This window comes from Enoplosus armatus, chromosome 10, assembly GCF_043641665.1.
Source record: "Enoplosus armatus isolate fEnoArm2 chromosome 10, fEnoArm2.hap1, whole genome shotgun sequence".
NCBI lineage: Eukaryota > Metazoa > Chordata > Actinopteri > Centrarchiformes > Enoplosidae > Enoplosus > Enoplosus armatus.
This window is the reverse complement of record NC_092189.1, coordinates 8,797,513-8,824,714: the sequence shown is the minus strand read 5'-3', so window position 1 is coordinate 8,824,714 and position 27,202 is coordinate 8,797,513. Positions and strand designations below refer to the sequence as shown.

The 27,202-nt window shown below is 42.2% G+C and overlaps 1 protein-coding gene across 2 annotated transcripts; it reads right to left on the bottom strand.

Moving 5' to 3' along the window:
- Positions 1-3,610: 3,610 nt before the first annotated feature.
- neurl1b (neuralized E3 ubiquitin protein ligase 1B) lies at positions 3,611-26,004 on the bottom strand. Of its 2 annotated transcripts, none has more exons than XM_070913989.1 (6): positions 25,899-26,004; positions 9,182-9,426; positions 8,755-9,088; positions 6,408-7,148; positions 5,265-5,390; positions 3,611-4,531 (listed from the first exon to the last, which is right to left on the bottom strand). In XM_070913989.1, the coding sequence occupies exons 1-6, from the start codon at positions 26,002-26,004 to the stop codon at positions 4,284-4,286; spliced, it is 1,800 nt and encodes a 599-aa protein (XP_070770090.1). In that variant the 3' UTR covers positions 3,611-4,283. The 2 variants fall into 2 exon arrangements, with proteins under 2 accessions (XP_070770090.1, XP_070770091.1); XM_070913990.1 differs by lacking the exon at positions 25,899-26,004 and adding an exon at positions 13,367-13,397.
- Between the last annotated feature and the right edge of the window lie 1,198 nt (positions 26,005-27,202).

Here is a 27,202-nt window from a genome sequence, read left to right as displayed (position 1 = left end):
ACTGAACAAAATTATCTTTCATGAAATTACCACAAATTAACTGACGTGCAGTAAACCTGAGGCAGTTTGTAGTCCAGTTCTGGTTGGATTCTGTGCTAAATATAATTACGCTGCCATATTCAATCTGCTGGGTGCACGGCACTTGAAGGTAACAGGGGCCCAGTAATACATTTTTGCCACAGGGACCCCACAGCAATCCAAAACCCAAAGAAATTCAGTTCACGGAAATTTTCAAATTCTACTCAAAGTGGCTTTAACATTAAGCTGCACTGATACTTGATTTAGCATGCTAAAACACAGTAGATGAAGACAGACTTTTTTTCACAGTTTCGGTGAGTGGATTTGCTGGCAACGAGGTAAGATATAAACTGACACACTCAGATTTTTAATACGCCTAATGTCTTTATTTCCAACAGCCTAGCTGCGAGCTAGCCTAGCAAAGTATGAAACAGGACGATGTCACGCCACATTGACCATGTGCGTGGGTCTGACGGCAGAACCTAATCTAATGAATGCTTGCTGTGTTATATTTCTAAAATGTACGCACTGTTTATTTTTGTAAATATAACACAAATACCATGTTGAAGTCTTGTCAAAGCGTGAACTATCATTAAGAACATTAAGAAATCAAATATAGGTTAATGACACTTTTATTTGTGGTCTGAAATGTGCTTCAGTAGCAAATGTCTGCGCATATTGTAATATATTCCAATCTCATTCATTCTACAGAAAAGGGATGGAAATCTCTATCAGGAAAAAAGATCCCACCTGATGGAGGAGGAAATTCAATATCCTGCGACAGAGGCTGCATTTCACTAAGCCTGATGCCTCCTTATTGCAGGATCAAGAGTGTGTCTCCACAGGCAGAAAATAAAAGTGTCTGCACCAGCTGAATAAGATGAACTGTGATGGAGAAACCTTGTGTTTCGATTCACAAGTTTTCTTCAAAGCAGTGGTTTACAGGAGTATAAAATGCTTAAACTGAAGCTCCTTTAAGACATAGCTGTGTCATTTTACCATTTGAGGATATTTTTAATGTTCTTTTTTCAAAAGGTCCCTTTATTGATTGTTAATAATGAATAAAGGCTGTTTTTCTGAACAACACTCACCTGTAACACATCCATCTGCCCAAACAGAGGACAAACACACAGACAACCACAACCAACACTGAGAAAATATCTATAATATACCTTGATAGTAACCGAAAAAGTATGTCGAGAAATAATAGAAATAGAAAATAAATAAATAAAATAGGGAGAGAAAAAATGTCAAGTAGGGGCACCGTACTTTGTAAATTGTATTCTCTGTACACCGTATAGTATATATAACAGGCCATAATGTATCTAATCCGGTGTGAATACCCAAATTTACTGTATGGAGACTGTTCAACATGACTGTGTACTGAAGAATGGACTTGACTCACATGTTGCTGTTTCCAGATACTTCAGATACCAATCATTTATTATTTTGTTGAACGTTTCTCAAAACTTGTGGAGTTACAGTCGGGGGCTGCAGATACTGTGCTGGTCCAAAAATGGACGAATTATTTTCTACTGATACTTTTGCAAGTTTGATACCTGGTCTGGAATCTGCTGTTGATGCCAGCTTTCATACATACCCTTTCATAACCTAATTTTCAGCTTTGTGTTGCTTACAGCTTAATATTTTGGGAGGATAATGAAGCATATAGCTTTACTTCCACTCCATATATAATGTTACTGTGTACTCTGCACTCTTGTGGCCTGTCAAGTCGCCTTTTCCTTTTTTGTGGGTTATGAGAATGTAAAGCGCAACTGATTATATCTGAGAAAGATCCGGTACAGCAGGATTCGCCTAGAGAGATTCATGTAGACAGGCCATCAGATCTGCATCGGACGACATGAAAGCTGCAGTTTTGTTTAACTGCCAATAGATGTCACTATAAACAAAGTAAGTCTATCCAGCTGGTCAACATCTCAGACAAAACTTAACTTATTAACAGTGGTGGAAAGACTCCCACTCAAGTACAAGTACTTGCTATTTCTGTGTAAAAATCTACTTCAGTAAAAGCAAAAAGCAACTAATTCAAAAATGTACTCAGACTAAAAGTAACTGTTTACAAAAGAGAACGATTACTCTTCTCTTTGCTGACTGACCGTTCTCTGTGAATGGCTCCACAATTTGTCAATTTATCATTTTACAATTGTTGGGTTTCTGTTGCCTGTAGCCTGTTTACACAGCATGAAGCCCCATCAGCAGTCAGCACATTCAGCATCATGTTTCTGGCCACCAAAAGGATGAAAATCCAAAACCATGCAGTTCTGGTCGACACCAACTTCTGAGAAAAACATCTGGTTCTTTATATAATATTATCTGAGCATTACAACTTCATTAGGGATTTTTTGGCCAAAAGAGTGGCAGAAAGTCCAACATGCGCTCCCCTTTTACAGGGTTTTCATTTTCAAACGAAAAGACTTGAGAAAAGTAAGACCTCCACATCGTCTCCTCACACACAGTAGACATTTTGACTCGTCATAGCAGGAAAAGCACAGGTGTAATTGATAACATTGGAAACGACTGTATTCCATTTGGGTGAGCTAGTTCCAGGGTCCTCATATTGTGCCTGCTGGCTCACTGTCATGACTTACTGGGACACGTAAAGGAACTGAGCCATCATTGACAAAATCTGTTTCACCTGTGCTTCTCCTGTGAGAAGCACAAGAGAAGTCAAAATGTCTGCAACGAAAAAGGTCTGTAGCTTAGCCTGCACCCTCTAGCCTACATGTATATGTGGTTTTCAAAAACAGAAAAAGCCTTTAACACATAATTTGTAATATGACAAAATTATCCAACATTTTCCATAATTTCCACAACGCTAAACAAATGAGAAAGGTATGTTATATCACTGTGGGAAAATATAAAAATAATGCAAAATAGCTGTCAAAACAGTCTCACCTCAAGGTCCGTATAGTAGCTGTTCTGGAGCGTTCTATCATATCACATGATCATCAGCAGTGGGAATTTGCTCAGTTGTCACGGAACTTTTGAGCACTTTAAGGACTTCTCATCCAAACGTTTCCAATTCAATCTTGACTTCAGAAACTGCAGCTGACAAAACGGTCTCACCTCAAGGCCAGTTTAGCTGGTCTGGAGTGTTTGATCACATCACATGGTCTTCATCAGATGAGCAACATTAATTGCTTAAAAAATGTGATACAGACTCAAAGAAAGTGCAGCCCCTGATTATTATTATTGTGTCATGAATAAAAATAGGTTGCTCATATTTTCTAAGAAAACTACATTAGTGGTATCAGCAATGCTTCACACGTTCCCTAAAAAATATTATCATGAAACTCAGAAGTGGAGCTATATTTATTGAGTACAGCTATACAGATGAAATAGATATCAGTGCTTTCATCTAACTCATGATAAAAAATACACATTTTACTTTTAAATTGAATTCCCTTCAACTTGCACGCTGTAAGCCTGATTATTAATTATGAGAAGATCAGGAGTGTGTCCCTCTCAGGTTTCAAGGCCTCTGAGAGGACTAAATGAAAGTGTCTGTGATGGAGTTGTAAGTTGCATCAGTCGTATTATTGAAACTACACACATTTTTAATCACACTTAATCCACTTTTATTAATCTCTCACTGTGCAAAACCAGATTCTTCATTTTGTACTTTCCAAACATACTTTTCTAAAAGCACACCTCTGAACACACTCACCATACAGTTACATCTTCCCACTTACGATTACACCGTTTATTGCATACATTCTGTATCCGTGTGCCTTTTTCACCACAAGCTTTCAGCACTGTACATTGAGAATATGGCTAGGATTGTTAGCATAATTACTCGGACACACAATGTGACAAAAACCTAAGGCACTAGAAGTCATAGACTACGGTCCGCATATTCTGCTGAAGCACACATAAATCTAGGACAATGAGGGGTAAGGACAAATTGTTCACAGCAGGGTTTTCTGCTCAGCTAATACATGTGACATCACATGGAAAATACAAAACGGGAGCACATGATTCATCTCGTCCTTCTTAACCAAAATATAAGAGCTCATGTACGCAGTCTGTGTCTGACGATGAGCTTCATCACAGTTCTGCATATGAAGAGTCTTTCTCCAGAAATGATTTACCCATATAAAATGGAAATATAGGCACATTTGTGTCCTGGTGTGGCTAATCTCCAGTTGGGGCCGAGATCCGTGTCCAACCAAGCCTGAGGAGGGGACACAGGTGGCGTCCAGCGGTGGAAGTCACAGCACCTGTTTAATTAAACATCTGGACCGTCATGGCCGATATGTTTTGATAACATCTTTGATAGGCCTCCTGCATATTGGACAGCACGCGTTGATCTGTCTCTTCAGCTTCAGCCCGCAGTCGTTGCACAGACACATGTGTCCGCAGGTGTAGATTACCGTGTCCACCTCCTGGTCGAAGCAGATGGTGCATTCTCCATTTTTCCCAGCAGGGGGCAGTTCTGAGGCAGTGAGAGTGGGAGAGACGGGAGGGCTGAGAGGGGAGCTGGGAGCAGTCACTGTAGGGAAAGAAAGGAAACATGTGGGTCTTTAGTTGGGCAGACATGAACGCATGTACACAGATAATGCTGTTGCTTTTATATATTCTTTATTCTTTGTCTGTGTTTTGGAGTGTGCTTTTTATTCATAAGCTATACCAAATACACATTTCCATGTTAGGATCTAATCTTTGCTAAGTTATTAAAAATTTGACAGAAACAGTATGTACTTTCATAATCGATTAATCGTTTGATCTATATAACATCAGAAAACAATTCAAAATACGCCCGCGGTGATGTCATAGAATGTCTTGTTTTGTCCAGAAGTAAAAAATATTCAATTCACTATGATGTTAAGACAAAGCAAAGCAGCAAATGTTCACATTTGAGAAGCTTAAACAAGAGAATGTTTGAATTTTTATATTAAAAATGACTTAATGATTGATTTATTCTGAAAATAGTTGCCAATATTTTTCTGTCGGTTGACTAATTGATTAATAGACTAATGATGCAGCTCCACTAGGTACAAAATGATGGAGGTATGTCCTTAACAATGTGAAAATAAGAAAGGAGGTCTGTTGTTGTCACTCCAAATGTGAAACAAAACGTCTTTCTCATGACTCTAGTGTCACATTCAGTGCAGTCCAACAGAACTGCCACACCTCTACACCATGAAAGCCTTCCTGCTGTGGCCTCGTGAGGGTTTCTATACACATCGTAGCATTAGGCATGATGTCAACATTTGGTAACCTACCCAGGGAGGACTCAGAGGCAGAGGAGGATCTGTTGACACTGAACGCCAGGTCTGAGTCACTGTCATCTGGACTGCTGCTCTGAGAAGTGCTGGGGGATGTGGAGGGAGGACTGGACTGCAGTGTTCCTGTGTCATAAAAGACAAATACACATGAACAAACCCCAGATAATAAGACTCATGTAGAGCCTTTAAAGGCTTTCAGGCAAAATGCATTTAACTGTGGTTGGTATAATTTCATTACAGTGTCCTTATAGTGTTTGAGTCTTTACGCTGACCGGTCCTAACCAGTCAGATCAGATATGCATGTTTGTTAAATTACTTGAAGTTTCATAGTGATTTTCCTTTAGCTGTTTCTATTTGAGGATAATATTGTTGGATCAGAAGCTGGTGGGAGTTTATGTGGGAGTAGTGGGACTAGGACAGATAGGTCACAGCTCTAAACTGAACAGACACACAGACATAAACTGCTCAACTGCATTCTTTTAGTGTGGGAAAAAATAAATGGCAGGAGCTGCCAAGACTCAAGAATGGACTGATTATTCAAGAGTATGTCCTTTTTGGGCATTTATCATTTTTAGGAAATACGCTTATTTTTGCAGAGAGTTGAATGAGAGGATTGATACCTCTCTTGTTTCTGTCCAATAATTATGAAGCTACAGCCAGCAGCCAGTTAGCTTAGCTTAGCACAAAGACTGGAAACGGGGGAACAAATACCCTCTGTACAAAATACGCCTACCAGCACCTCTTAAGCACACTAATTAACACATTATACCACAGTTCACTGTTTTGACCTCTTGGAGTCTCCACTGGTTGTATGGCCAAGAAATAGTCCATAACACCCTGTTTCCAGTCTTCGTGCTAAGCTAAACTGGCTGCTGACTGTAGCCCTATATCTATCGGACAAATCTCCTCAAAGAGAGGTATCAATCTCCTCATATAACTCAAGAAAGTGAATAAGCATATTTCCCAAAATGTCTTTTGCTTCAAGTATTCCATTTGGTATTTTGTGTTTTACAAGATGGCAAAAACAGTTCATCATTACAATAATCCCACAAAAAGACTAACACTTGTGGGGGACTTGGATGTTGGGGTTTGGGTTCATGATATCACCTCTATGTGTTGCTGTAAATACACTAAGCTTACCCAGTATCCTGAGTCTGTTGACGGCCCCATGCAGGGTGAAAAAGGCCCACAGGACCTGGGAGGAGTCCACACAGAGCAGCCTGCCACGTCCCACTCCGTTCACCCCGTGGTGCACCTCTCCGCTGGGCAGCAGACTGAAGCTGAGCACGTCTCCAGAGCAAGGCATGGGGAAGCCCCGGTGCACCACCCAGTACTCCTTACGATCCAGGAGCACCTCAGGGTCTGCAGGCAAGTCCCCGGCGTGTAGACTGGCCGGGTCGCAGGATGTTAAACCAAACAACAGCGCCCCAAAGTAGGGCAGGCCCAGGTGGCCGACTTCCACGTACAAAGTCTCACCCACATGCAGCGGCCGGTCGCTGAACACCAGAGTCCGACTGCTGTCCAGAAAGTGTATGCAGGCGGCTGAACGGTCTGCAGAGAGTATTACGTCAGAGCCACGGACCGGGTGAAAGTGCAAGTCATTGTCGAGCGGGGAAGGAAGGCCCCGGACCACCCTCGGGACGCTGAATCCAGTGGAGGCAGATGAGGATGGTGTGGAGGAGGAAGAGGTGGAGGAGCAACAGGGGATGAGCTGAGTGTAGTTATTGAGCTGGAGGTTGGCCATCTTGGCTGCGGCCGCCTGGTTGTTCTCCAGCTGATTGTTGCTGTAATTGGCTGAGTCGTGGCTACTCTGGGGCAGATAGGCACTCAGCCGGGCCGCACTCAGGCAGCTGGATCCCACACTCTCTGCAAACGTGCTTTCTGAGATGGAGAATATGGACAAACAACACATGACTTGAGCATATTATCATGTGATCGGTCCAAAGTAAGCTCAGGTCACTTCCCTTCTTTTTGCTCCTTTTTTTAGTCTGTTTTTTTTCTACCATGATGCCTGAGGAAAAGCAGAGTGTTGCGTTATTGCAGCCCCTTTGATGTTTGTTTTTGCTTTTTTTGTGCGCTTAATTGTCTATAATAAATTATTTCATTTTTGCATGTGAGCAGCTTCCTCTGTGTGTTGTGTCACTTTGGGGTTGTATGTGATGTGCAAACAAGGAGGTGAGGCAACTGTTTTCACATAATTAAAATAATTATAATAATAATAATTAAAATGTTGACATACTATGGACATTTATGACACGACATTTCTGCAATTGTTTTAACATTTGTCATTAATGTTTTCACTGTATATCCACTTATATATTGTCATTTTACATTGTGTCTCACTGTGACTGACGGCAAGCTGATGAGAGATACTAAATGAAACACATCTTTCACACAGTAAGCCACTGTTTGCTGTCAAGATATTGGATAATACATGTTGATGGACACTCCTAGTAACCAATAAGAGAGCTAGAATAAGCCTCTACGCTAGGAGCCCCTCATATGCTGCTCTTGTTGTGATGTTTGTTGTGGAGTTAAATAAACCTTAGTTTTGAGAACAAATAAGCTGTGTCGGCCAGCAGTTTATTTAACAGTCACCAGTATGTCAACCTTGCTAATTCATTTCCTTTCTTCATCTCCACAGTTCATAGTACAGCTGAATGTCTATGTATGAGGGGTTGGTATAAACAAGTCTGGCGCTAGTCCCCCTTTGACTTATGATACATTCCTTTATTACTATTTCTAGTGGTCCTGGAGCAGTTGAGCGCACTGGCCCCTCACCAAAGCTCCTGAGATCTGCCGCATTGACCAAAAATGGCCATAGCTCCTGTCAGATAAACACACCCAGCGAGTATGAGAAGGAACCACAGGGGAGAGGGTGGTGGAAATGAAGGAAGAGGGAGAACGTGACAAAGCGCGGGAAAGTTAAGAGAGAGTTAAAGGAGAAGCAGGGAGAGCGGTTAGGATTAATTGAGGCCCGCGGTCCAGATCCTGCTCATATCGGTACGTTACGGTCCTGGTTCTCTAAACAAACTGGCTTTGTCATGCAGATAGTGGGTCATTGAGACATTGAGCCACCGCAGACCCACTGCTACCTACTCCTCCACTCTTGGCCTCCGCTGCTGAAGAGCTTCATTGCACAGCTGCTCTCTGAACTCTCGGGAAGCCGCTTAAATTAGCTGTGAATGTGTTGACACTATAAAAATAAGTTCCTGAGGTCTCAGGGTTGTCAAAGCCATGGTCAAAATACACAGCTTTCTAGCTGGCTGTTAAAGTCGATCCCCATCCACAAATAAAAAAATCCATTCCTGGATATATATGAACTGTAATGATGGATTGTGTAAAGACTCATGACCAGTCAGTTGTGAAACGTGTTCCTCTCACTTCCCTTTTGAATATGAGTCAGCTTCTGCTGCAATCACAACAAAACAAGAAGTATTTTATAGTGTTTTCACAGACTAAGTTAACAACATAATAAAATGCTTACCAAGCAGTGTGACCTCCTGAGTGATGCCGTAGATATCTATGATGGCCCAGAGTGGACAGCCGATGCTGAGGCCGCAGTGGAAGAGGATGGGCTCTCCTTCATTGATGCTGTAGAAAACTCTTCCATGACGATCGGCCCAGAATGACAACACGTTGTCCCTCAAGGCCAGTCTCTCAGGCAGAGCTTTGGCCCAGTAGCCGGGCCGCGTCACCAGGTCTGGGCAGGCGTACTTGGGGATGTCTGTAGCGACCAATTCGCTGGGGTCCAAACTGGTGAAACCAAAGCGCAGAGCTCCACTCCAGCCTGTGTGCACGCCACTCAGGCGAAGACGCACCTGAATTTAATGGCATTTGTCAAAATGTGAGATTCATTACTTAAATCTCTAGCTGTTAGAAATAGAGCAAGTAATAAAAAGTTGAAGACAAACCTTCTCGTAGAGGTGGACAGGCCTGTGGCTGAAAGTGATGCCATTGCAGAAGCTGTTCTTGCGCGTGGCACGGCGAAGCTGCCCATCCAGCCGGATATTCTTACCTTTGGCGTGGGGGTGAAAGCGGGGAGACTCCACATTGACGCTGACCGGAGGAGCAGACGTTCTCCTCTCCACACCTGCCCCATTGTTAGGCAGGGTATAGTACTGCCTGTTGGCTGCCGGGCGTGGTTGCAGAGTCGCATCTGCGGGTACAAAAAAGGGGCACGGTGAGAGAGAAGACATCCAGGATTCAACCTGATGAAGTGAACTAGAGAGCAGCACAGTATGTGAACAGCAGGTCTGCTTTTATGTGACTCCGACAAGGTCAAAACATCAATGTTAGTGACACCAGCTGTTGGAAAAAGAGGCGAACATATCAGCACACAATAACTTGTTTGCAAGTGGTCCATGGCAGTTGGTTTAGAGGGCAGAGGCCAGTTATGTAAAGGAGCCCACAGTCTCACACACTTCCTTTCCCACACTGACACTATGAAGCCTCTCTGTTCTTCTCAACAAGTACATCAAATAGCCTCTTTTAGCATGCAATCCACATTTACAGTATAAAAAGGCAAACTGTCCCAAATCAGTCTTCTTACCACATCCATATGGGACATTTATATCTGAAATAAAACAAGGTAAATTTAGACAAAACCAGAGTGCATAAATGACTGGGAAACATAAAAAGGACATTTGGCTTATGTAAAAATGACATAGATTTGAGCAGGGCTAATATTAGTAGCATTACAGCATAGAGAAAACATAACAAACAAAAAAAAGTTGACAACAGACGCAATAAGTCTTCCTCTTATTTATGGGCTACACACACCCTTGGCCTACAGCATAAACAAACCCTGAATGGCCCCTTTCATTCCTCCACAGTTATCTTCAGACGTGGAGAATGAATCACACACTGCCTCGTCAGTAAAGAAATACCCCAATAAAAGGCTTTAATCTTTAATCTCATCTTCACAGGAGTCAATGTCCTACTTGGGAAAAGAATTTCTTCATGAGCATCCCAAAACAAATGAACAAGGATCAGGAATCAAACAAGGCCAACTGAAAATTGGCTTAAATGAGACTCTGAGTATTGTTTGGGTTCAATATTAAATACAATGAACGCTGCAGAGGAGTGTTTATGGTATAGACTGGCTGAAATCCAGTATTCAAAGGGAGGCGGTGTTTCTACTCTCCTCCAGGGCCACAGAGTGATTACATTTCTGTTTAAAATTCACTGTGATCTGGTGTAAAGACAATAACTCAGCGAAATGTTCCACAGTACATTTCCTAAATTAGACATTATCACTGATTATATTCTAAACTATGAAGCAGCAGCAAGAACATCTGTAACATCTCACATGATGTGCGGATGCCCCTTTCCTCGCTACTCCGGGAATTTGGCTTTCGAGGGAGTAAAATATACTTTGGTCAAAGAAAATAATGTTGAGGCTTAGCCTATAGTTCTTAGGCTCAACTACCTCGCTGACAGAGTGGAAGGTTAAAGGACCTGCAATGACGACAGATATAGACACTAGCCATTATTAGATGAAAGGCATAGCATGACAGGCCATGGCCAATGATAGCCCCAGTTTGTGCCTCTCATGTATTAACATTGCATTCGAGTCACGGAGCTAAGCATTCGATTTCCTGAAAAATAAATACTTAGCGATCTTTGTAAAACACAGAGAGTAACTTTTTCCTAGTCCAAACGAATATGGTAACCGAAGTGGCGTCTTTGCTTATTTGCACAATGTGACCCAAATCTAAAGATACACTGTGGAGTTTTTGACCTCATGTAGCGCTGTGGAGCCATTTAGTAGAGTAACATGGATGTAAAAAAAAATGCAAGTTTCAAAAAAATCTTTTGTTTGTTTACAAGAAAATTCCACAGGGCACCTTTAAATAATTTTACTATCACTTATATTTGTCTATATTGATGTTACTTTCAATTCCAGATGATTAAATCTTTGAGGATCCTGGAAATACACAGCGGTAAATGTTGTTAAATTACCGTTTGGGTTTTTCAAAGATATTTGTTTTTGCAAAATTGGATGCTTATCTTGACTCCAATGTCATGGTAATACATAACAGGCACAAACTGGAGCTAGGTCAATGTCAGCGATGGATAAACTACTTTTAATCATCATGAGGCACAGGTTGATGTTGGACTATTGAAATCCTGTAGGTGTGTGTTTATTCAAATCCCCCCACCTTAATCATGTGACCTCCTGTTAGGCGTGTTGAACAGCAAAAGATAAGAGAGAGCCAGAGATACGTCTGTGAATTTAGGACTGGTAAGTGATGAGACAGACGGAAATCACAGCGGGAGAGGTTCAAAGACGAGGCCGGTTCAGGCAGCTGATCAGAAATGTGGTTACCATGCAAAGCTCGGTCACAAGTCTCATATACAGTATATTTCTGCTACCACATGCGCTTCAATTACTTTTTGAGAGAAACAGTTGGAATAGTGTCTGCCTGTCGTTCTCCTAATGAAAGAGAAAGCACAAATTCTTGCAATCATAAGACTGCACAAGACTCACTGCTGTGCCAAGGGAAGCTTTCTGAAATGTAAAACTGATTATGTGCATTCGTCAGAGTTATCTTTGGCCACAAGATGATCAGGCTCTTTATTCTCTCATATCTCCAGGCTGCATGTGTTCATCATACTGTAACTCATTCACTGAGCAAGACTGATGAGCCTCTGTGGACTTTAAGGGAATGTCAGGGTCGCTTTCGTTTCTAGAAGTGGACATCTCCTGGTAAAAAAAACACCTCAATGACATCACTTGATAGTCCTCTCACAGCTGGCTTATGACGTCTTCCTCACACGTAGGCCTGCAAAATGATTCTGTGCAACGAGCCTATAAAAGCCTACTCTCTGATATATCGTGCACATCTCTCATGAAGACCCAGATATTCTATTAATTCCATGCTAATCGAAACCATACAGTGCAAGCAATAGGACCCAAGCTGCTCCTGCTCCTCTGTGACTAACTGTTCTCAGTCCAAACCCCTACGTCAGCTGGCTCTGGTGGCAGTAACCACATCATTTAGCTGCCGAGTGGGTCTGTTGGGGGGGGGGGGGGGGGGCGTGGGAGTGTGACAGGCATTAAATCAAAAGTGATATGGGGAACTGATTATCAAGCAATGTGCTTTAGGTGTCATGACAAAGTGATATTCTGAGAGCTCACAATGAAATAAAAAATTAACACGCAATCGCTTTATACTTTGTATAAGACAGCTTTGATACTTTGGAATAAGTACAGAATATTACCAGCCAATATGCTTATATATATATATATATTTAGAATATGGTTCTTTTTTTTGTGTTTGTTCTTATATTTTCTTATGGAGCTCTTATGTTGTTTGTTCTGTGATTCATGTGTGACTTGGCTGCTGTAGGCCCTAATAATTCTCCACTTCCCACTAATAAAGTAGTCCATCTATGAAACAACGTAGCATATGACAAATATATATATATATATATATATAATTCCTGTCTGACAGCCAGACGTGCACACTAATATATAATAAATGATAAATAAAAAAAACCTGCGACGAGATGACTGTGTACCACAGTATGGAAACTGAGAAGCAGTTTAATGCCTTTCAAGTCATATTGTCTGTTACAATCAGGGATGCAATTGAGGTCAACTTGCCTATATTTATAAAGCATTTAAGAGTAGTCTTTTACCGCTAAAACAAAGAGCAAACTAGTGTGTTTATTAGGACAAAGTGGGCTTTTCTGACAATATTAATGACTTTTGTTGACGGTGGTCCTGTTTTGCATTATGATGGTTACAAACTAGCCAAAGTGTCGCCCTTCGTTTGCCTACTGTCTTTCATCCAAGGCTACATCACTGATCATAAATCTACACATGATGGGTAAAAAGTGACATTTAGTCAGAGAAGCGGGAGCGCTTGTTTGGACTCGCTCCCTGGGAATCACGCTCAGCTCCCCCGTGATGGTGAAGCGCGTCTCTATGTACGCGAGAGCAAACACAACCAGATGAATCAGGGACTAGCCATGTGTAGCCTGTCCCTGGCTGCGGATTCACACACACACACACACACACACACACACACCGCAATCGTGTGAGTGCATTACGAGCCTCGTGAATGATATGCATTAATAACAAGTCTCACCTATTAAAGGCTTAGGTGTCGTATTCCCCATTATATCCACAGATTCCTCGCACCGGCTGACAAGTTAATTCCGACTGCAATATGTCTCTGTCCATCCATGTGTCCTCGGTCTGATGAGTATCTGCCTGGAACCAGTTCAATCGGAGTATCAGTGCCTTCAGACTGCGCTGTATTTCCCAGCTGAAGCATGGACACGCTCTTCTTAATGTCAACCTCAAGCCGCTGCGACAGGCAGACACCTCCAACTGGCGCACAGCAGCCCCCTCCTTTCTTTAGTATAGGCTCCCCTCTGCACGACTTTAAAGACACAGTAAGCAGAGATCCCCCTCAAGAGCATCACAGAGCCTCTGAATAATGCATTTAATTATTCACTCAAAGCCCGTGATGAAGCCTAATGAGCGTGGAGCCTATAGGACCAACATCATGCTTGAAGGGGATGTGCGGGCCTAATCTCAAGGAAGGCTGTTTGTCGGAACATTTGCACACAAAGGGGTCGCAGCAGACAGCAGGGTGCAAACTTTGATAACAATAAAAAAAGATGATCACAAGATTGATCATGGTTGTTACATAATTGTTACATTGTTGAGCGTCACCCTGAAGGACTTAAACTGATCTGAATACAGAGTAAAGGGATCTGCAAGATTGTTTATATGTGGTGTTTTATATGAGAGATCCCATAGACCCATCATGAGGAGATCATCAGCCCTTACTTAATCACATATTCATGTGTCGGACACACAGATGAGTGCTACACACTTTTTGATAAAAGTCCAAACCACATGAGGAAATCCCCCTTTTTTTCCCACCCTGTCCTCTGCCCTCCCACAGCCTTGACTGCTGGGCTTCTCTCAAGCTGTTTCCTGTCTTCTGGACCACAGCGCTCTCTGAGGAGCCACGGCCTGCAGGGCTTGTAGGACTGAGACCGTGAGGGAAGGGAGTGTCGGGACAGCGTATCTCCCATAGTGGAGAATCAGAGGGATCTGAGGCACTCCAGCAGCTGTGTGTCAAATATTATGAACAAAGCCTGCTGGTTAGGAAATGAAAATGCAGAGATGTGTGCAAATTATTATTCCTTGGTGTCAATAAATGTTCAAATTGGAAGACATGTGGCAGAACTAGGGGTTTACTCTCTGCTTCATGTATACTGAAGTGATCCATATCACATACAGAGGGAAAGTGCTTCTGGGCTTCCGCAGCCGCCAACATGGTCGTATATGATCTCATTCAGTTTCAGGGCAAACAAGTCTCGTGAGAGATGGCGTTTGGGTGAAGGCAGGCTGGAACTAAATATAACTCAAAGACAAAAGCATTTGTTTCTACCTCCTCAATGCTGTTTGTTTTGGCAGGATATGGTGGCTCCTTACATGAGCCTTGGGTGAATGGTGTTTGGGGTGAAGTGAAGCAGAAGTGAACCCCCCCCCCCTCGAGCCCCCACGCCCTTAGAAAGAAAGATCTGCTGTGGCAAAGGGGATTAACACAGGAAGTGAATATGAGGCTGCGATGGACTCTGCAATCAAGCTTTCCCTGTAAACACAGCAGAGCTGCAGTAACAAGTGCTGCTTCCCCTGATGCTTGCTTTACTGCCTGAGCGCAGACTGTGGGGTGTTAATGAAAGCATAATGATTGCTGGGCTGAATATATTCTAAAGCGAGGAACTGCCTACTTTCAGGATCATTTTCAGCACAATCATTTAATCTGCAGAAATATTCAACGGTGCGGAGAAATGCTAAAGGAAGTGTTCGACATTTTGGGAAATACACTAACAAAATGTTGGACTTCAACACGGGAGACTGTTCATTTCCTGTTTCCAACCCACAGTCAATGTTGTGGGGGGGGTTTTATATAAAGCATGATCACAATCGTTCCATAGCTTAAACAAGCGTTCATTACTGTAACCATGGCGATGAAGCTCCCCTAACCTTAACTAAGTCGTCATTTTAACCCAAATCACAATGTTTCCCTGAACCCAACCGGGTAGTTTTTGTGCCTAAACCTAACCAAACCTTAACCACTAAGTTGCCACATTATAAATGTTATTTGTAACAGTGTTGGAAGGCACAGACAACTGGTAGCCATGGTGATGGCAAGACTTGAAGACAAGATTAAATCAGCAAGATATAACATGTTAACTGGTGAGCTTTAGAGGACAGACAAGGCTAGCTGTTTCCCCCGTTTCCAGTCATTGTGCTAAGCTAAGCTAACAGGCTGCTGGCTGTAGCTTCATATATTTACCGTACAAACATGAAAATGGTGCTGATCTTCACTTGGCAAATGTCAAAGTATTCCTTTAAGATTACTGGCTTTTTGTGGGTTTGTTTTTTTAGTTTAAATGTACTTAAGATGAACTATAAAAAGCATGCACCCTTGATACTGTACACTGTGCCACTCTGATATGCAGTGAGGACTCGCTCAGTACATTCAGATACTCTGCGGACAGGGGAATGTTAAACAAAACGCATTCGTTTAGAGAGCGTGTCAGCGGTGTTCTTCATACTCAGCCAAAGCCTAAATTACATCCCGGCATCACCCCGAGCCCCGACCCCTGGACACTGTTAACACAGATATGTCAGTCTGATTGCTCTGACAGCATGACAGATGCAGAGACACCTCTGGAAGTTGGTGCGGAGACCAACTGAGAAACTGAGAGTCTACATTGTTGGTTTGACCACTCATGCACAAACAGAATTATGACATAACTTTGTTTCAAATCTGGACTCTGCACTTTCCCACCGCAGCAGAGCAAGCTTTTGATATATTAGTGTGATTAGTTGGTGTGATGTGTGAAAATGGCTGGTCCAGAGTTGTGATTTACACAAACAAAACTGGGTGAAGGGCATACAGTCCAACACACTGTAAGCAAGCTGCATCTATTTTTATGTAACTGGATGCAAATGGGAATGCTTTGCTCTGAAATTAATCATAATGCATACTGTCCCCCTTTTGGGTATCAAGCATCTGTGATGCAGCGATCTCACGAGGACCCTCACAGCGAATAAAGTTATTTCCAGAGAAGGAGGGCAGACATGCCTCGTTTGCTCAAGGAAACTTGGCCCACAGCAGCGTGACTGCTGCCATGCAGAGCAGCGTAGTGACTGGTCCTTGGACAGCAAAGTGTTACATTTGCAGTATTTTAATTATCTTTTAAGATTCAAAGGCAGTGTAGAAATGCTGAGCAGATGGCTGTTTGGGAAGGTTTGTATGTGGTGGTCTCAGTATCAGGGGAGGGCTGCTGTCCAAACCCCAGCCACTGATCTAATGGATGAAGTGAGTCATACCCACCTTCAATGTGAACACAACCATCTCCATCAAACACACATGGGCCAACACAATGAGCCACATTCATACAATGTTTTTCTGGTCACCTCTTTTTGCTTGAGCACTGTTTTCTACTACAGTACATTCACATCTGTTTCCAATATGTGCTCCTGTCTTTTCATTAGGTCGACTCTTAACAGGCCATTGGAGTCAAGCACCTGCTTTTCAAAAATGCAGTAAGAGTTCAACTATTGCCAAAGCCACTGTATCAGCAAAAAGTCCCTCACGTAAGATGATGAAACATAGAGTTGAAAACCTTTTTTCTTTATCAAAGCAGCAGTGCAGCATTTGCCTTTAATTGGAGCCATTTTAGGGGGGGGGTTCTTACCATGTGCTTGGTGCCCTCACAGATTGTTCTAATTTCCAAAATCCTCAGATCATGAGACTGAATACTGTGGCAGTCTTGAGCAGACAAAATGCATGCATGCTTGGTTTCACTTCTGCAATTTCAGATTTCAGTAAATTAAAAACACCACCGTGAAGTGAATCACTGACAAGTGGGAAAAAAAGCACTGCTGCTGGTATGAACACTGCACAGTAATGCAGTAAATTGACAATTGGTATATAATCATTTTTTCAGCACATTGGGTTTTAAATACTTAAAACAATTACTGATTTTTAAGCTTTCAAACGCATTTCATGGTCTTCTTCAGTGGATGGGCTTTGCTCAGGAACAGAACAGAGGAACAGCGGCTCAGTTGCTCAATACAACAGAGCAAACTCCATCCACTGAGGAAGGTTGTGATATGCGGTTAAAAAGTGGAACTTGAGGTGAGATTTTCTTTTTTGGCAAAATATTATTTCCAGGGTCAATAATGAAAATTCATGCTTTCTTTCTATAACTTCACAGAAATTGTCTGTGTCTTTCAAGAATTTGTTTTAATGTTTAATATTTTGTTTTACGGGTTCCCTCTGCCCTTGTCTGTGACAGATTCACCTCTCTAGCATGAGAGAAGAGAGAGAGAAATCTACCGTTCCTGTTGGTAGGCGGGCTGTCAACATTCATCTGAAAACCATACGTGACCGGCTGCACCACCAGTTAGTAATAGATCTCCACTACTTTAGGGTCCGTGCTGGGTTGATTTTAGGCCTCATGGTTTATGAGTTACTGTACAGAAGGTTAGATTACACAATAAAGGGTTGCTTGCTCTAAAGCCAGGCATGTGGTTTGATTTCCAGGACATGCTGCTGTCTAATTAGTTTCATTCATGTTTTATGTGTCTAAACCTACAGCATAATGTAGTCACGCTATGTTGCTCATGTTTTCATTAATTCTTTGCCTTTTTCAAATGGTTGAAAGCAAACATGGGGGACAGAGAGGTGGACGACACACTCCCCAGTAGGAGTTGAAGAGGGGACATTGTGTCCACGTGGCACACGTCCATTGTAATGTTAATAATGGTAATGATAATGGACAGAGATATTGACGGTGATATGAGGAATTTCCTAGTTCATTTTCCATTGAAGGAGTCTAAATCATGACATTATGTAACATGTCAGCTCCTGACATGAAATGACCCCTGCTACTCTAACACAATGGAAACAGTCGAGGGGTGGCATTGAAAAGAATGTTTTATCTGAACATCTTAACTGCTGTTATTGAGCATTTTAAAGTCTCCTAAGCTGTCAATAATTCAACGTTGCACTTTGTTATACAGAACAAAATTTTCAGTTTGTGGTAGTGGAACATGAAACAGTGGCACGGCTCCACTAAAATGTTGTTTTAGGCCTCTCTGTCAGTGGGAGACGAGCTAAAAATGGCCTTTCAATGCATTTAACCAGATGCACGGACAGTGTTCTTCCTCCATCTGTTCTATTGTCTCAGTGTTCTTTGGGATGAGGAGCGGATGCACCACCGAAGGAGATGCAGGAAATACTCTTGACCCAGAACAACACAGCCAACTTCTTCTAGCCTTTTGCATAGTGGCTTCAGATACAAGTGCAGCTTGGTGCAGGTATTCCCTAATGCATAATTCATAATTTCTCACAATTTTCCTATTGTTTTTTGGGAAGGAGCAATCAATCTTCATAATTGTTCCACACAAGGATTCAATCTTCAATTGTTCCTTTTTCTTTCATCTTTTTCAACAGTGACTAGACAGTAGTAGTATGCTTGATGTAGTGGAAAATTCATGGAGTTATACCGTTGTCAGAGGGCTAGTAAGGAACAGGAAGTCTTACGGGTGTCCATGTCAAGGTCTTTGTCATCTTTAAAATGACTCCACATAAACAGCAGCACTAGACGGCCCGGCAGGCACACACCACAAATAGACATTCTGCTTGAGCGTTCAAATTTACAAGGTAAAGCTGTACATTTTTAGTCATTCTTCAAAAACGGATAAAAGTAAAGGGAGTCTTGTAAAGATGAGAGGTATATAATGCTAAATAAAGAGAAGTGTGTGTAAATATGGAAGGAGTTTCATGTTGGTGTGTGTTTAACAGTGTAAATGTGTGTTTTTGTGGGATAATATTATAAAAAGGGATGAATGTTGTTGACCCACAGCATTTCACTGCCGCACCGCACTTGTAAAAAGTCATGTGCCATAGTCACATTAATCCTGTCAGGCGTACGGGGGGAAAAGCAGTGAATTCTTGTGGTATATATTAAACAACAAACCGATAGTTAAGAAGTTTTAAGAAGATCCCAATTAAACCTGTTAACATCATTAGAATTTATGGCACAGTTCAAAAAGGAAATCGCTTCCCGAGCAATTTAAGGCTTGTCAGAGTTTGCCTTCAGGCTCCCATATCCTAACCTCTAAATTGCTTCACTCTCAAATATTTGGGAGAAAAGAATCCTCATTCTCATTAGAGAAATGCAAGTGGTTTTTGGGGGGAACTGCTGAGCAGCCCGGTTTAGGGCTTTTCAGCTACAACCATTTTAACATTTTAATCCATTTCTTTATGTTGCCCCCCCTTTCATGTGTTGATTATGTAATATCATTTCTCTCTAGAGCTAAGGCAGCAGTTTATTAAACTTTATATTCCTGAGAAGTAGAACTGAGCATTTTACCGTACTGTATCATAGTGTAAGAGTGAAAAGAGTTTTTTTAAAACATTTGCACACCGCTAGACACACAGAAGCAATTAAGAAGCAGTAAACACTCATAACAAACAACATACACAATTTTTTGTAAAGTATTTCCTCTGTAAACCTCAAATTGCATCATGGAAAAAAAATATAAACGAGACTTTTCCAAAATCAAATATTAACAGATTAAGAGAAACACGTTGCTAGCGGTAACAGAGTGTTTACACACAGCCGGCGCCCACGGTGATGTAGACCTTGACCGCAAGGGGCTCAGCAGCCCAGTGACGGCCCTGGGGTTATGACACAAAATACTTTTGCTATTATTACCCCTGTGCAGTCGCTCACTATGCTAAAAAAGACATCTAAGCCCACTTTCAACTGCAAGCTGGGACAAACTCTCGGTTCGAGAAAAGATTCCAGTGTTTCCACGAAGTTCAAGAACAACAGCCAACAGCTGTCATATTATACACTGACCATTAGTGCGCGCTCGTTTTGTCTCGCAGTCCCAAAGGAAAAGGCACATTGGGATAACAGAGAGCTCCAGGTACTACATTACATAATAGCATATTTCCTTCCAAACCTCTTTCCAGTCCTCTGCAGTTGGTAGTCAGAGACAGTAAGACAGACCTGAGCTGCATGTAGGGTAACCTGCTGCTCCTCAAGCTTTCCTGTCAAATGTTTTTCTACCAGTTGCCCCTTTTCGGCCCCTCTCTGGAGATCATGAGTGACACACGGGCTGTCCAGCTCCAAACTTCCCATAGAAGGCAGAAAAATCTGGACTGGACAAACAGTGCTGGTCTGCACGTGTCAAAGGTCATGGATGTTACTTTGTTGCTCTTGTCAATGCAGAATTTATTGGCGTTCACTGTTCCCCTCATGGCTGATGATAGATGCTTATTATTTTCATATCATCACAGTGCATCACTGCAACCGTGGCTCACCTCCAGAAACAGATCCCCACATCAAAAACAAATGAACTCATGAGCAAACTGAAACAGAGGCAGTAACACAACGCAGCTTTTGTTCTCCGCTGGACTGTGCATCGCTATGAAAGACATTTAATTGACACTCTGGGGGGGACACAAGTCGGGCCTCTCTTTCCAGAGCTCTGGGTGCATGAGTCAACCGTCATAAAAGACATTCAAGCCACTACAGCAGCAGTGTACCAGCAGGACCGCTAATAACGCTCTTTTGGTGTCAAGGGCGATTTCAGGGCCTGCGGCTCTCTTTGCTTCGACGACAATGAAGGCGAACAGCGTTGCCTTACTTCATGTAGCCCGCCAACACTCTTGTCCTTTGACCTGAACGGGGACGCCCCGCTGGGGTTTAATTAGTTGACATAATGACACTCGCATGTTCAGTGCTTGCTAGTATTTGTTGCTAACCCAAGAGCTATCAAGCAGGGAAGGGGACACAGTCCTTCTACCACAAGCAAAAGAGCAATTTCAGCACGATATCTTTCCAATTTACCTGTCAGCTTAGCTCTACAGTCATGCCAGTATTGTATTCCAAGTGCCTGTGTTGTTTCCTTTCCAGCCTTCTGGTCCTTAGCCGCTGCCCCTTCGCCTTCATGCATCTCTCCTCCAAAACTATTTCAGAACACAGTAGCTACAGGAAGTCAAAGAGATATTAGTTGTTTCTGTGCTAAGGGTCTTGAGCTGAGGCATGCTCCCTGCCTCGCTGCTGACTAAGGTGGGCGTAGGTAATTAGAGAGCAGGTCCTGTTAGTCTAGGTCTCCAGGGAAACAGCTGCCATCCATCCCCAGTTCCCATGGAGCAGCTTGAAGTTGAGGTGTGTACCGACTCCTCTGCTAGCTACCACTCTGTTCTGGACGGATGCCCTTCACTGTGCACATCGAGGCGTCCTTCTTTCCTGCTGCCTGAGGTATCACTTCAGGATCACTGATCACCGTCACCCATTCTGACAGTATGAGAGTGAGAAGGACAGGATGACAGATCTGTGTGAGTCAAATCGCAATCATTTTCAAATGATACAAGATCATGTGCATTTCTTTTCTCTATGTCAAGCATTCAGGTCAAATAGAAATGGTCTGTAAAAAAGCTTCCCCTCATTACTTCCTGATTTTATAACGTATTACTGCCATGGATGTTCAAATAAAGGACATTTTCAGAAAATGAGGGGACAGAGGGGGAGAAGTTAGCTGTGTTCCGGTCTTATCATTGGATCTCCAGACTGCGAATGAGAAAAATAAATGCTGTACATGGGGAAACAGCTCGTCTTCATGACTGACTTGCAGCCCCGCGGCTAGCAACTGAACTGGGTAGCAGAGACAGATCAGCAGCAAAGGGCCAGGCTCCCTCTGTTTTCCTATAATTCAGATCTGCATCTTTTGGCTGACCCAGTTGGGTTGGAGTCCAACGCCAAAATAAACATAATTATGTACTTTATCAAATAGAACTTAAGGGACAGAAACTTTTTTCTTCTAATACCAAGATGTGACAGATGATTGATGAGGTTGATGAACTTGAGTGACAGATCACACAGTGCTGGTCTGAATCGTCCCCCTTCCACTCAAATATGTGAGACTAAAATCTAAAGGCCTTAGATGAGGGGTTTGCCAGTAAGTAGCATCAAATGTAACTGATAATTCCTGTGCTGTCCGATATCTGGAGGCTCGCGCCATAGACGGACTGCATACCAGACATCAAAGAACAACTGTCATGAAAGGGCATGAGCCAATGGGAACCCTGTAAGCTGATCTCATGGCCCGGACACTTTAAGATGTTACAATGTACAGTATGCAGCTAAAATGTTCAAACAGGTAAACAACGCTAGGCCCCACAACAGGTAGGGCTTACAGCTCTAAAATCCCTCAAAGCTGTGGGCGCCATAAACACCACCGTTACATAACCCTCGCGTTTGATTTGCAAGGGGGGGAAACGTCGGGGTCAATTTCACAGACACTCGGTTCACCTTTAACACTTCTACACTGCTGAGTGCTTCCGCCCATCTGTGCCCCTTTTCCCGTTCTCTGTGTCCCTCCGCTGCCATCAAGTCAACCGCCACCCGAGGCCTTTTGTCTTCACCTCTGTCTAACATGAGTCTGTAAGCTTTTATTTTTCTTTCCCTCTCCTTAAAGCTAATCTTGCCCCCCTCCCTCCCATTCCTGGGCCCTCTTCCTCTCTCCCTCGCTCTCTTGTCATGACATTGGCCTGTGACACGTGTGGGAAACTTCTGCGGGGCCCCCAGGACACAGGACACTGATATACTGAGAGTGCTGGGTGACGGGGCTATTTTGGGAACTTGTAAATATGAGAACTTCCTTTCCTAAAGTATATCTAATATCCCAGAGGATTATTAACAACATGAGGCAATACAGAGGCAAAAATGCAGCGTGTCCGTTATCTCTTCTAATACAGCTTCTCCTTCTCTTTGTGTTTGAATCAATGGATAAGACTGAGCTCCAGAATAGTGGCCACCATCTTGTTTTTTACGACTCTAACTTTCCAAAATACACATCTACGGGTTAAAGTAGCACTGAATATGGCTTTCACTTACAAGCTGCCTTCGTCAGCAATTGTTTTTCTGTCTCTATAATAGCATTTTCAGGTGCTTCCACACATTATGCCAAGTTTTATGGGGAGCATCCGGCTCACAGTTATTGGGACGTCCAAAAACCCTATCCGCCTGTTTGGAAGTGGGGAGACAAGACAAGGAGCAAAACAGGGAGACATTATTGAACTGGGACTTAAGAGGAGGAAACTGCGATTGCGGTGAGGGAGATCTGGGGCCCGCTGCCAGCCTTTAAGCTACGAAGAGATCTGGTTGGATCGAATGAGTGACTCTGAGCTGCTATTCACAGTGATTTTCTTGCACTGTAAGCCCTGCTGGGTATAGAGCTGGCTTTAGGTAAACTAAACTGAGGATTTTGCGGCTTTTATCTATTTTATATCATCGTAATCTTTGGGTTTGGGGTTTTAGTTGGATAAAACAAGTTTTCTAAAGACGTCACCATAACAATGATAACAATAATCTCCAGATCGCTATGGATGAAATTGCTCAATATTCAAAATTATCCTCAGCCGCAATAAGAAGAAAGGCTGAACGGCTGCCATGACCTGTTCATAAAATTTAAATCAACATTAAAAATGTTTGGAAACTGCTTTCACGCTTACAGACAGACTCCCTGTCAGCAAAGATAATTAATAGCTGATATATACGTCCAGTGAATATTACTGATAAAATGATGGTGTCTCCTTTTCTTTCCCTTTTGTTTCTGTCTCTCTTTTACACACCCACACACTTACACACACACATACATGCAGTCGAGCAGTCTTGAATAATTAAGATGGTGCTGAATGTTTAACTGCCTCTCCTTATGCCACCCAAGAGCTTCATCACATGAAATGGCCAAGATTGCACACACACACACACACACACACACACACAGATAGGAGGATCCTTATTCTACTTTAGGTGCATTACAGATCATTTACGCAGCATGCTGCTTTAGGTAAACTAAGCAAAGAAGTGATCTGAAAACAACAGATGAAGCAGTAGTGATGATGGGTCCTTGTGTAACAGATCGAGTCTGGCCTTAAATTCTACACTCTGCTCTCTTTCCCCCACTCTCCTTCAAAATACGCTTCTGTCTGATGGTATCAGGTCTTCTGCTGACATCATGGCCGAACAACACTGATACAGATCTCCAACATATATACTCTTCAAAGGCAGGCCCTGATGCAGCTTCAAACATAGGAGCAGATCTTTGCGGACATTACACAATCACACCTGTTCCTTGAGGCAAAGAGACATAAGCAGCCACTTCCACTGAACGCACAGCAGCGTAAACACATGTGAATTCACGTTTGGACAATGCATGGGGGGCGGGGGGGGGTAGCTTAGCTTGGCTAAAATAATCCAATGAACTCATCCCTTTACTTGCCAAAGTCCTGAGCTCTCTAAGGCCCTCCCCCACTTGGTGATATCAATATTATATAGTGGCCCCACCTTGTGGTGCACATTGGTACGCGCAGAAAGGATGACTTCCAACACTTCAGTCAGGAAAAAAAATGTACAGCAATCAATACAAATAGAGGTTATGCAAGACTAATTTTAAATATGTGTGGCAAGTGCCCTCGCTAGACCCAGGGTCTTAAAAAAAAGATGTTCCCTTGAGGAGCTGTACTGTCTCACATTAAATGTGTTGCTTTTGTTTGCTGTTGAAAATAATAAACAGCTGTAATAAGAAGTGGCTTACAAGAACATGGCAGCATTCAAGCAAAAGAAGCCCTCAAACTATCTGAAAACTAGAAAACAGCTTCTTTTTTTTTCCCACACTTTATCTATTGATTTCGAAATGGGTGGATGACAATGTGGATGAACAGAGGCACAAATAAGTAGAGCGAAAAGGAAGAAGCAGATAGTAAGGGGCCGTCCAAAGGTTTGAAAACATGCTGAAATAGTTTGTTTTCTTTTCTTCTAGATTACATTGGGTCCTATCCAGTCACTTCCTTTTCTATTCTCACAACCGTTTTGTCTTTTTCCCATCATCCCGCAGGGGTCTGGGAAAGCATATGACATCACCAGAGGCCTCTGTGAACCTCTCTCAGCCACACAGGGCTCGATCCAGCAATGACTGAGCGACAGGCATTTCCTGTCTGTCTAAAACAACAAAAACAGTTTAATTAATATGAGATGTGGTAAGACATCTCAGATACTGGTTCAGGGTCAGATATAAAACTGGTCCCAACAACTGCACCAACTGTATATTGTGATAGTAGCAGAGATAAGATGTGTAACCATAGACAAATAATAATGTTACTTGTATGGTTACTCTAACCATACAAGTAAATAAGTAAATATAATAAATATTGTAATATTTATAAGGAAACACTTTTATGCAGATTTAATCTTGTAAAAAAAAAGGCAAGACAATGATTTTATTTAATTTCTGTTACACATCTTATCTCTGCTACTGTCACAATATACAGTTGGTGCAGCTGTTGGGACCAGTTTTACATCTGATTCATAAGTCATACATATTTCAAGCATCCCTCTGACGGTCAAAGGGACACCAACTAGCTTACTAAATGCACCCTTGGACTATAGCCTAACTATTTCTCTTTTATTTTAAAATAATATTTAACAGCCTTAAGTGAAATAACAGACAGTCAAGTCACAAAGGAAACACGAGGAGTGAAATAGATAAAGAGGCTGGCTCACCCTCTGTGCTGCAGGGAAGTTGCTTGTCTTTGTTGGAAAGAGGCAAACTGCACAGACCAAAGGGGGTGCACAGGTTGGACTGCTTACTCCCCATGTTGTTTCCCATACTAAACCTTTCTATTCGAAGAATACATTTAACTCAGTAACGTTTACTTAGAACCAGGTTTACTGTGGCAGCCGGGCCTCTTCTAGTCGGTGGTCTCTCTCTCTGGTGTGAGTGAGGTCTTCTGAAATTGTGTCATTTTAGTAGCGAGACAAAATCCCGCCTGAAATTTGAAGACGCGTAAACATGAGCACGTGGCCATTGTTATCTCTTTATTTTGTCCAATAAAATCCAACCTGAGAAGGGGAAGGACGTTGGCACGTGTGTGAGTGTGAGTGTGCGCGCGGTTTATCTACCCCGCGGACCGTTAAATATAGACATGAAGAATAGACTGGTGACTTTAGTTGCAGCCCACACCGCAGTTTCTAAACAAGGTGGAGTCGGTGACGTATTCCTGTCCTTGAGAGGCGGGCGCGCGAACACTGGTGTTTGGTGAGGCGGCCTATATTATTTTTAATTTGCTCATAATACATTCAGCTCCTCCAAACAAGTCAAATAAATAGTTTTATTGTGTTAAGCATTTCTTTCATTGACAAGTTCAAATTCATTCGTAGCTACCCTATCATGTTTCTTGTGTCAACTAACCTTGGTATACTGTATTTAACAGGTCTTTTTACAGAAGCCATGTTGACGTGACACAGTTAGAAAAGCACAGGGGTATATAATAAAATGAAGGATGGCTGGATTCCATTTAGCTGCTTCAGTTTCAGGGTCCCGGTATTGTGCCTCAGCGATGCAAGTGTTCAGATGCTTTATTTAAGTAAAAGTAGCGCCACAGTGTAAAAATACTTAAAGTTCTGCATTCAGAATGTTACTTAAGCAAAAGCAAAGTATTTTATCAGTAAAATGTACTCAAAGTCTCAAAAGTAAAAGTAGTCATTATGAAGTAAGGTCACATCAATTATTATAGTATTTTATATTTTATAGAGTGATTATGTTTTGTATGTAAGTAAAAGTATGTGGTAACTACAGCTCTCAAATAAATGCAGTGAAGTGCATATTTCCCTCTGACATATAGTGGAGTAGAAGTGTATTTTTCTGCTCTTAAATGTCAAAATGTCTTCGGTAAAAGTGAAAACTTACAAGAATTTAATGATATTAGCATTTGAAGCTGAACTATTCTTCACTTATTTTGTCTTGTTTCAAGCTTAATAGATCAATTTAGCAGTTAAACAAAGTTGACCATTTACTTAATTTCACA